The sequence below is a fragment of the Lipotes vexillifer genome, unplaced genomic scaffold (assembly GCF_000442215.2).
Source record: "Lipotes vexillifer unplaced genomic scaffold, Lipotes_vexillifer_v1.1 scaffold1345, whole genome shotgun sequence".
NCBI classification, from domain to species: Eukaryota; Metazoa; Chordata; class Mammalia; order Artiodactyla; family Lipotidae; genus Lipotes; species Lipotes vexillifer.
This window is the reverse complement of record NW_006799741.1, coordinates 250942-262786: the sequence shown is the minus strand read 5'-3', so window position 1 is coordinate 262786 and position 11845 is coordinate 250942. Positions and strand designations below refer to the sequence as shown.

Sequence of the window (11845 nt, the reverse complement as noted above, 5' to 3'; positions counted from 1 at the left end):
GAGTCTGCGCGTCCGGAGCCTGTGCTCCGCGGAGGGAGAGGCCACAACAGTGAGAGGCCCGCGTACAGCCAAAAAAAAAAAAAAAAAAAAGGCTCCAGGAGAGACCCTAAGTTTTGACTTAAAGAGCACTTGAGCAGTGAAATAAAAAATGGGGGTATGGGGAGCATCAGAATCAAGCCATGACTGCACACCCTAAGTGCACCATTTCTCCTTCCTGGTCTTAAAATGGGCTCATGTTAACTGTCACTTAGGGCAAGTGAAAAGGCTTCAAACTTAGGACGTATCAATATTAGCAGCAGCAGCTGGGATTTTAGAAAATGTACACCTTTTGATAAATGGTTTTTTTTGTTTTTGTTTTTTGTTTTTCTTTGTTTTGTATTTTTGCGGTACGCGGGCCTCTCACCGTCGTGGCGTCTCCCATTGCGGAGCACAGGCTCCGGACGCACAGGCTCAGCGGCCATGGCTCACGGGCCCAGCCGCTCCGCGGCATGTGGGATCTTTCCGGACCGGGGCACGAACCCGCGTCCCCTGCATCGGCAGGCGGACTCTCAACCACTGCGCCACCAGGGAAGCCCTGCTAAATGTTTTTGATGTCCAAAACACTTGGAAATGAAAAAGAAAGTCCCCTCAGCCTGAATCACTTAAAAGTAGACAGAATTAAACAACAGAAAAAAACATCCCAAACGCACAATACTAAATGAGATTAGAGCTCAGATGACCCAACATCATTCTTTAGAACTTACAAGTCCACAGACAAAACAAAGGCTGTGTAGAAGGTATTTCTGTGCGATTGAACGTTTGTTTTTTTAAAGACACCTTAAGCCAGAGCAATCAATGTGTTAAAAGAAAAGCTGTCTACAGAAACAAAAAACACATTTTCTGAGATGACTTTGATCCCTTACTCAAATTATTGGCTTAAAGGTACTTGCTTTTAAAGGCTTTGTATCTTCCATAACCACTCTCTATTGTCCTTGTTAAAGGATTATTTTCACCTTATTATTACTAATCTTTTCTTTGTAAGTAACCACACCTGGCTTTATACAAAAAAAAAAAAACGGTGCAGTGAATATTTGTCTTTTGTGGTAATCCGATGCATAATTTAGTTAACCTAGGCTACCATGAGAGGTGATTCTCTGTTGTGAAATGTGCTCACAGTAAAGGAAATCCACGCCAGACAGCTGAACGGCAGCGGGAGAACCACTTACCAAGCATGTCACTGCTTCGAACCAACCTTGACCGTGACTGTGTAGCCACTCCTACAGCAGGTGTCACTCATGTTAACTCAGCCTCCCGATCACAACCACACCTTTCTCTTACAAACGTGGCCTTTTACTTAATTAAGATAACACAGTCAGGCTGAAAGGCCCATCTCAGCCCCTGTGAAAAGTCCTTGAAAAACAGGCACTTTGCTTTGCGCTGTGAGCACTCTGACATGACTGTTACCTTACCTGGATGAAATCAAGAAACGTCAGGGGCAGCAAGTCATCCATATGCCCAATGTCTTTGGAGAAACGATTCAAAATTCTTCCTGCAAGAACAGGATATGAGAAATTACTCATTTCCCCAGACAGACCCTTTAAGAGAAACAATTCACGAACAAATCAAAACAATATTTTAAATGCATATGTATTTAATATATTATAGATTCATATGAAATAAGCCAATGTCAGTGGTAAAGAAAAAAAATAGACGTTACCTAAAGAGATATTAAAATACCAATGGCAGTGAGAGGGCAGTTGAAAATCTTGGGCCTTATTTTTAAACGGGGGTGGGGAAGGGAGAAGCGGGTCTTGTGGAAGTATCGGGAAGGGCTGGTGGATTTTAGGATGTTTCGTCCTTTTACATCCATCCTATTTAAGACTTCAAGTGCTAGAGGCGGTAAACAATTTAAAATTCATAAATTACTCCTAATTGTTACACTAACTTTGATTTATCAGAATTAATGTTGCTAAGTGATACTTTAAAAAAAAAAAAGAAAACTAATTACAACCTCTCTGCAATTTTTTAATCCCCAGGATGGTGCATAGCACCTTACATCTTGGGAAATTTGGGATTCTTCCAATGTCCAAGTTGTGCGTTTACTACCAGGGTAATAAGTTGTTGTTTTCAGAGGCGCACCAAGTGTGCAGAAAACACGACTCATGCTTAAGCATCCAAGAAGACCAGAGGGATGGAAGCAGGAAAACAAATATTACTTGACGACTGAAGATCATTTCTTATTGCTTTTATTTCCCTTCTGAAAATTCACCAAAACTGTATACTCTGAAGGCTGCAGGATTGGAAGATGAGAACTAATTTGTAATAAATATCTGGTCTTTTTAATGATTAAATTCAAAGGCACTGAAGTAACAACACACGCAGGCACGCACACAGCCTATCCTGGTGTAGCAACTCCTGAGAAATATGTTATCTAGGCCCCTGAACTCCTTTCATAATTGAGGCTCCAGGAAGCCAGCCTGCAGGTGAGATGTGGGGCCTCTAGGTGCTCTTCCTGACCTCTGTCAGAGGTGACTTTCCCCCGAGGCCCTTCACACCAAGCCACGGCTGGACACTGAATGAGCAGAGGCTGGGCGCTGAGTTTCCGCTGCCGGGATGAGCCGGCTCTGCTGTCCTCCGCAGGGCGCCTGGCTCACCGGAAGCACACAATGCGCCCAAGCCGGGGGCTGCAGACATTGGAGGCTTTCGCCCTTGGCCAGGCCAGGCCGTTACAGGCTGGGCCTCAATTCTCCTGTCTCAGGCTTAGGAAATACAGACTCCAGAAACCGTCTTTTAGTGACATGTTTGGAGGACCAGGGACAAATTTTCGGGGCCTCTAGGAATGCTTGCTTTAGAAGGTGATTCTCAGGATTAAATGGGCTCATGCAGGTGAAGAGCCCAGTCACAATGCCCGGTGAGTTAACAGGTGCTCAACCACCAAGGTGAGATAATGACTATTCCCCCCAGGTTCTGCAGCATCATGTCACCTTGGAAAGTCTACCAGACACTGTAGGAATGTGTCCACCTGTTAAAATGCACTTGCCGATTCAGGAGTGTTGGGGGGAGCTAGAGAGTCTGCATTTCTTCCCAGCGGTCAGGTGACCCCCCTTTCTGCTATTTCTCAGATCACACTTCGAGGGGCAAGAAGATGGGAATCATTTAATCAATTCTGCTTTAGGAACATTAAAATCAGATGCGCAATTTCCCCACATATTCTTATGCATATTGTGGCCCATTTAGTTATTTTTTACCTTCTCAAAGCAGCAATGCCCAAATAAGGAATAGACACGACAAAACATGTTAAAGACATAGTTTAAATTCTTGTGACTTCTTCAATGGAAGAATACAACTTTTTAACGTAGGCAGAATTTGGAAACAAGTACAATTTGTCTTAGAAAGTGTTAAAAGAGATATTGGCTACTCAGGGATGAACAGTGCGTGTCAACCCCCTCTTTACCATTCACCAGATGTGGGAGTCCTAAGGTCTGAGAGACCCAGGGTTGGCAAATAGTGTAAAATACAAGCAAAGCAAAAACAATGAGAAAAACCCATCTCCCCTCACAGCAACTGCAGACACTGAACAGAATGTCAGAGATCATCAAAAAACTAAACTCTTGTTCACCAAGGAGCTAGGTATAGAAAATGTGAGATCAAAAGGTTCAATAGTTACTTCTTTTTATTTATTTATTATTATTATTTTTTTGGCAGGGGGTTGCTGCCTTGGGTCTTCATTGCTGCTCGCAGGCTTTCTCTGGTTGCGGCGAGCAGGGGCTACTCTTCGTTGTGATGTGTGGGCTTCTCTTTGCAGTGGCTTCTCTTCTTGCGGAGCACAGCCTCTAGGCGTGCGGGCTTCAGTACTTGCAGCACGCGGGCTCAGCAGTTGTGGCACATGGGCTTAGTTGCTCCACGGCATGTGGGATCTTCCCAAAGCAGGGATCGAACCCATGTCTCCTGCATTGGCAGGTGGATTCTTAACCACTGCGCCACCAGGGAAGTCCTCAACAGTTACTTCTCTGCACCAAGAAATATTAAGAGAACGAATGGTGTTTGCAGAGTATTTCACCTGGCTCTGGAATAGACTGTTGTAACCAGAGGTGTGATTCCAAGTTCATGGCCTCATAGTACTAAACTTTTCTCAAAAGTCTCCAAATGAAATCCTTACAATGAATTCCCTTCACACACATGCCATGACTCTTCACCCAAATGACACGTGGCCCCTGCTGGAGTATCTCTAGGGAGGTAGAGGGAAGGGGGATTCACATGAACACCAGGAACCCAATGCATTTTCAGTCTGTTCTGTTAGACAGGGCTTTCTCACATGAAACCGAATCTTGCCTTCCTAGAACACCCAACCTCTGCCGCTTCTTCTGTCCTTATAACCACACAAAGTGAACCTAATTTCTCTTGATATGACAGCCTTTCAAATACTTGAATGAAGTGAATCATATCCTTTCCAGCAACTACTCCTTGGTGCCTCAGTGATCCCTCATAAGGCTCGGTGTCCTATCTTGGCCGCTGCCTCTTGTCCAGACTCAGATGGACAGTCTCAGTTAATGCCTTGTGCCCAGGATTAAAATCAATACCCCAGGTACTGCTCGATGACCTAAGGGTAAAGTGGTATCACCACCCCTCCCATCTTGCATATCCAATCACAGAGCCAACAATCACGATAAATTCTGGTGGCCAGGTCACATTTTAGATGTGGATATAATGAATATCCACATGGCTCCCATTTGTACTACACAGGAAGATATTGGGGACCAACGAGCAGCATGTATAAACAAATCTAAGTGTGTACCTCTTCTGACCCAGAAATTGCATTTCTAGGAACATATACCCAGGAGTTAATGAGTGCATCAAAGATATTCAATGTGGCACACTTGGCAAGTCAGAAGTAGAAAACAACTTGAACAAGTCTATAATGTATTATGCGCAATTTTAATTTTTTCTCTCCCCAGGGGAAGCCAACTCACTGACTAGCCACCTAGTCATTCCGATTCCCCCCCCCCCCCCTCAAACAATACAAGGCCAGGAGAGAAGCCAGGAAAGTGGACCAGGCTTGCCATACCCAGCAAAGATCAGAGGCAAAGTGGCTTTGGGCACGAGCCCTGTGACAATGGCCCCAGCTCCCATGAGGACCCCAGTTCCCAGCTTCAGTTACAGGAAACTCAGCATCGTTCCAGCTCCAGGAGATGCCCATTTCCTTTCGATCAAGGTCTCCTCATATGAACTAACTTGTGTAGATTCTGCCCCTAGCAACCCAAAAGCCTAGACTAGAACAAGCGCCACATGTCCAACAAGAGACTTGCTTTCTAAAATTAGTTGGGGTAATTGTACAGTTAAATTTTTGAATTACTAATTACCCTTTTAAGTAACAAAACTAACCTTTTTATTTCGACCATTAATAGTTAAACTGTTTTTAAACATGGCAATAGCCTTTGGGGCTGCTTAAGGCTACTGAATTGCACTCCAACCTCCACCCAACTACTTTTTAAAAAAAAATCTTTTTATAATACTGTGCTTTCAGCTGATACATTATGCTATTGCCCAGAGCTTGCCACCAACTTCCATTTTTCCTTTTAGAGCTGAGGACTGAGGAGACCCTACATCCAAGTAGAGCCAAAAAGAAGACTCCACACACTCTCAGCAAAGACCTAAGTGATTCTCATGTTTAAAGGCATAGATTTTTCTGAAACATTGTTCGGTGAGGAACTGTTTCAGCGAGCTTCCAGATTCCACCTGGGGTCTGGGTATATTGTCAGAACATATCATAGTATAATCTATTTAGTGGTTTGACTACTTTTCATGTATATTAGTCTTGAGTTTACATCTAGATTACACACCCTTTGTAAACATGGACCGCATTTCTCACACAATCTATAACAAAATGCAAAGTGCTGGGCAAGGCAGAAGGTGGGGTTTACTAATAAAACACCACAAAGGCACTGGCTTTCCAACCTTCTTTTTTAAAATAGGAACCCTTCTGTGCAGATACACTCTTACACAAAAACCTAAAACAAATCTATGAAATGAATTATTTCAAAAGGGGCTCATCCTGAAGGGAGATATATAGTAAGACCTGGAACCCACGTAGTGACCATCTTGTACATGTCAATCGGGGGCACAGTTGGAAAGATTAATTCTGATCACTACGGAGTCCACCAGCACTCTAGTCGTGTTCGATTTATAAACACATGGGTGAACGTTCCAGGACCTTGAAGGCTCCTGTGCATCCAAGTGAAGTTTGATCACAAAGACCCCAAGACTCACAAAACAATGCTTCTAAGCTATAATCTGTATGAAATCTCCAAGGCACCTGGATTAAAATGTAACTTTCTCAAGAGCTCTGTCTGGGTGAGGCCTGAGATTCCTGATTTCTAAGAACTCCCGGGGTAATGTGGATGCTGGCTGCTCAAAGGACCACGCTTTGAGTAACAAGGAAGAACGTGACCATTTCTGATGATGTTCTGTCTCAAGAACCTCTGATCTGGTTTTATCAACATGTATAATTATGTCTCCTTTATTTATTTCTTTTGGCAGAGTGGCTCACCAGGGATTGAAGCCGGGCCCTGGGCAATGAGATCACAGAACCCTAACTACTGGATTGACAGGGAATTCTCACGGCCCCTTTAAATTCCATTCTTTGCTTCCAGAAGCTAATAACCACTTGTCTCCATTATAGTCACAGAAACTTAATTATAATATAGACGTTATTAAGGCAGGAGTTTTACCCGTTTCATTCACTGCTGTTACCCCAGTGCCTGGACCAATACCTCACATATAGAGGGTGCTTGAGCGTATTCTGTATGAATCTATACCACGAGCCTTTCTATAAATAAATGGTTTGTTTCCAAATCTCAATATCTATTGATATTTCATGCACTCTCTTCTGCTGGGTGTTGTTTTCCAACCTGTGGAAAGGCATGGGGAAATACGAAGTGTCTGGTTCGGCACACTCACACCGGCAAAGGCCACTAACAACTCCTGGGAAATAAAAATAGAATCTGGGTCATAAAACCAAGTCCAACCTTTTTTCTTTTCCCTTGTGCTTAATCAAGTTTCACTTCCTCACACACTGCCTCATGCAGATTGCTGGCCCTGTACCCGGCCCTTCAGACCACAGGCCCTGGTGTGAAACGGCCGCGCTGACGCCTCAGCTCGGTGGCCCGCGTGCAGAGACGCTGGGCCAGGTACCGTGATCCAAGATGCTGGTGGCACAGAGCGAAGACGCGACCACGGCAGCAGTGGGTGACACCAGACAGTGTCACTGACTTGCAGGCTTAGGCAGGGTCAGGCGAATGGGTTCTCATGGAGGAAACACAGACTGAGCACTTAGAAGGAGGCCAGAGGATGGACTGACGGAGAGTGGAATTTGTCCGGGTGGGAGGACAAATATTTGCCTAGTTGGAGAGCTAAGATAGGAGAGAACCTGCGTGTGAACGGGCGTAGAGAAGACTGTAGTGTTAAGGGGCCTCTGCTGAAAATGCCCTAGAGTCACAAAGAGGTCTGACTTCTCTTGTCAAAGCCATGGTTGCGAGGAGGGAGTCCTGAGGAAGGGCCTGGGGGAGTGAGCATGCATCTTACACATCTGACCCAGGCCAGAGAGAGTCTGAGAGCTCCCAGCTGACAGCCGGGGACCAATTCTATCTTGGCCTCTGTGCCCACAGACAAACCCTGCACAGATTCACCAGGCTGCCTGTGCTACACACCAGAGATTTGGTGGGATTTTTTTCTTGTTGTCGCTCTGCTTGGTTTCTAGAACACCACCAACACCACATGAGCACCAAGTAAGTGCCAGAAACTATGTACGCATCATCTCAAAACTATGAGCGAGGTGTTGTCCCCATTTTACAGAAGAGGCAGCTTAAGCTTAGAGGCAGGAGGAAATTAATTCAATGACACTCGGCTGTAAAGTAGCCAGGTTGGGGACTTGCACCCAGGGTTACAGAGATGAAGAAAATTCACGTCATCCCATCTATGACACAGAGCTATTTTACTGGACACATCTGAAAACTCTATTAAAAATGTACTAATAAGGATGAGACAATAAAATCATAGGCAGGGCTGGTGTTCAGCTGGTATGAACGGTGATCGTCAAACTGGCCTTTGACAGCCCAGCCCCTTCTGATTGGCTAATGTTGAATCCATTAGCATCCACAGCATCTACTGGATGCTGAATGCTTTGAGTATTAAAAGAGTTAGAAGAGTTCCAGGAATTCTCTCTTGGCTAACCATAATTAAAGCAAAACATTTAAAATAACCCCACCTCAAAATTAAATTATACAAGTTATTGAAGATGGAATGAACAGATATATTAACAAGTGAACAAATGACTGAAAAAGAATGAATGAGGACAGAAGCAAAGTCCAGGGCTTCAGAGCCACCTCACTGCAGGCCTTACCCTGTCCTGTGACACAGGGCAAGTCACATCACTCACTGCTAAGTTTGGAAAGGGACTGACCTTGAAGGAGTGGATACACCCCACAAACTGACACACAAAACCATGCTGCTGCAGCCACCATGATATTTTACATCTCCTAAGCATTGTGGGGGAAAGGGGTCGGGAAGCTAGACCAGGCTAGTTCCTTTAACGCTGGATCTCGTGCATATGTCATGCAGGAGTCTGGCTCACAGCTCATATAAGGTCAGGAATGGACAGCAACAGGCAGAAAAATCTCTAAGACAGAGGCTCTGAAACACTGCGGGCTGGATGAAACCTACAGAGCAGGTCCACTGGAAAATGCCCATGTGCACAGGCTGCATGATTGCAGGGGATACCTAAACCATGAACCACAGGAAGTGGGGTGGCCACGAGAGACGTGGGCCAGGTGAGAACTGCCGATTCTGAGCGAACAGGACACCACCTATCACGGGGCTCCTCCTGCCACAGGAATGCACCACTCTGTCTCCAAGGTCTTTGTTTCCTGGCCCGGTGCACCTTGACCACCTTTTAAGGTGGCGCAGTCTCTATCTCATATCTCCCAAAGAATGGGGATCGGAGGGGGTTTGGGTGGGGGGTGGGGGGAACATGGAGCAGTCTCACCTGGGGAACGTGTTCCCACAGAGATGCAGGCAAAACCACCTATCAATAAAGCTTTCTTCTAAGCAGAGAAGTCCCACTTCCACAAAGGCACATATCAGGAAGTTACCATTCAACATGCGAAATCAACCCGTCCCATCTCTAATACACGTAGAAGGACATGAAATGCTCAGAAACAGGACAGCAAAACATTTGGTGTGAGAATATGACTAAACTTTAAGACAATCGTCCCACCCACTATCCACCCAACGTAAAGTGACTGAAAGTGAGCTGGAGTGGGGTCAACCAACACCCAAATCTGATCTCAGTTGATCTCCAGCGCATCGTGTGAATATCTGGGGACCACCAATAGATGTTACACAAATGTGGTTGGGTTGTATTAAGTGTATGTGTGTGGACCTTTGTTGGGGGGAAAAAACTGCAAAGCAAGAACACCATTACAAAGGAGGGGATGAAAAACTTTATACAAATAAGAAACAAATCACAGACATAGGAAACAATCTTATGGTTACCGAAAGGACAGGGGGATAAAGTAGGAGTAGGACTTTGAGATTAACAGATACGCACACTACTAAACACAAAACAGATAAAACAGTAAAGACCTACTGTGTAGCCCAGGGAACTGCGTTCAATACCTTATAGTAACCTATAATGGAAAAGAACCTCAAAAAAGATAGATACCTAGATAGGTAGAGAGATATGTATACACAAATAACTGAACTGCTTGGCAGTACACCTAAAACTAATACAACACTGTACGTCAATTATACTTCAATGATTTTTTTAAAAGAAAAAAAAGGAGGGGAAAAAATCATTTTCAACTACTGTACTCCTTTCAAAAATCAGATAAAAGTGATAAGTGGAAATATTGCTCTAAGAGTTATAACTGTATGTGTTCTATTGTCAGTTATAAAAAGCTTAGGAGATTATCTCTTAGCCAAACGATGGAATCATGACCTATTCAGAAACCCCACAAATCCCTTCCCGTCCATCTTCTGCCCTCTCTACACCCGTCATCTAGTTTCTAAAACCAACAGCCAGCTTTCCTTCCGTCCTCACTCGTCCGGACTTTTTCTATAGCAGATAACACTTCTAACGACATTCTTTTTGAAACAGTCCTGTATGCTGGTTTCTGGGATATAATGGTTTTTTCTTTGAACAACTCTCGTCATTCCTGCGACCTGGCTTGTTGCCAAAATGCAACTCCCCCTGCCCCCCACCCCGTATTTGGAACTCTATCCCCACAATGATCATCTCCTACCTCTTCTGCTGTCTTCTATTCTCTAAGGACTGTGACACCCAAACCAGACCGGCCCCACTGTCCCTTCATCGTCAGTGTGTCCAGCTGGTGGATCTCTCCCCCTGGACATCTCATGTGCGCATACACGGTGACACACTATGAAATGAGGGGGCTTCCCTGGTGGCACAGTGGTTGAGAGTCTGCCTGCCGATGCAGGGGACACGGGTTCGTGTCCCGGTCCGGGAAGATCCCACGCGCTGCGGAGCGGCTGGGCCCGTGAGCCATGGCTGCTGAGCCTGCGCGTCGGGGCCTGTGCTCCAGAACGGGAGAGGCCACAACAGTGAGAGGCCCGCGTACCACAAAAAAAAAAAAAAAAAAGTAATGAGGAGGCGTATCCATTTGTATAAAATGTTTAACATAGCCCAATGAATATCTTAAAAAGAATTTCAACATAAAAAGAAAACCTTTCCAGACTTCGCTGAATTTTGATTCCTAAAACTTTTGCATATTAAAAGAAAAACTGAAATCCCAATTTGTATGGGTTTTTGGTACTTTGAGACAGTCTCTGAGCTTTGAGCAACCACAGAGGTCGGCCTGTCAGCACTAAGGCAGGTACAGCAAGGACAGAGCTGACTTCCCCAGGGCCAGGGCGGGTTTTACATCATATAACTTAATCAAAACACAAACTGTTCTCAGATTCCGTGGGAGGTAATTAAACACCAATTCAATGCCAATTAATCACAATCAAATAAGAGTGCCAGAGAAGAACTCTATACACATGGAGGCTATTTAATGGTCAAATACTCAGCAGGATCTTAGTTAAACAATGATTCATTAAGCCTCCTCTACCACACAATGGCCAGGCTGAACTCCAAGTGAAAAAAATCAAAACTCTTTTGTTCCCCCATAAAAAGACATCAAATGCCTGTGTATGATATTCCTTCCTTCCCCACTTAGCAGGCAGCTCAATTTGCATGTCTCAGGATGTGCTGGGCTAGTCCTGGGCAGGAGGGCATATGCAAGTCCTCCTGAGTTCTATTCTCAATACCATACCTAAGCAACTCTCTTCTTCCTAAAGGAAAAGTAAAGAGCTGTACAGTTGACCACATACTTAAAATATTTATTCACTCTGAGCAGGGAAAAGAATAAGAGACAGGGAACCTACCTTCTACCTAAAGGAAAGGCAAGCTATGGTTACTTCTCCCAGGGCAGATAATCAGCCGCCATAAAAGCCCTTGATCCACGCAACTGTCGTCCAGCAAAAACCCGTTCAAACATTTGTGGTTTCCCGCACCTACCTAATCAATTTGCTTCCTTTAAATTACTCGTCCCTTCAGAACACAACTCCCCAAGAAAACGCAGAGGACTAATACAACACTGTAAATCAACTATGCTCCAATACAAATTAATTTTAGAAAAAGAAAAGAAAACCCAGAGGGCCATTTTAAGTTCAGTTGATAATTCCCAGAGACTTTTCCCCAAGTTTCTTACATGAACTACTACTTTCCTGCAAGTTCATTTCTTCCTAAGGGTTAAGTATCAAGGAAAACCACATTGGTCTCTATTTGCCGGGGTTTCCCCGCCCCCCC

The 11845-nt window shown here is 44.6% G+C and overlaps 1 protein-coding gene across 2 annotated transcripts in view; it reads right to left on the bottom strand.

Annotated features, from left to right (window-relative positions):
* Window positions 1-11845, bottom strand: part of LOC103074585 (multidrug resistance-associated protein 4) — a 216787-nt gene that overhangs the window by 67624 nt on the left and 137318 nt on the right. For both annotated transcript variants that reach the window (XM_007471944.1, XM_007471945.1), the window contains one exon: window positions 1449-1528. In XM_007471944.1, coding sequence (XP_007472006.1) covers window positions 1449-1528 — 80 coding nt within the window. The remainder of the gene's footprint in view (window positions 1-1448; window positions 1529-11845) is intronic.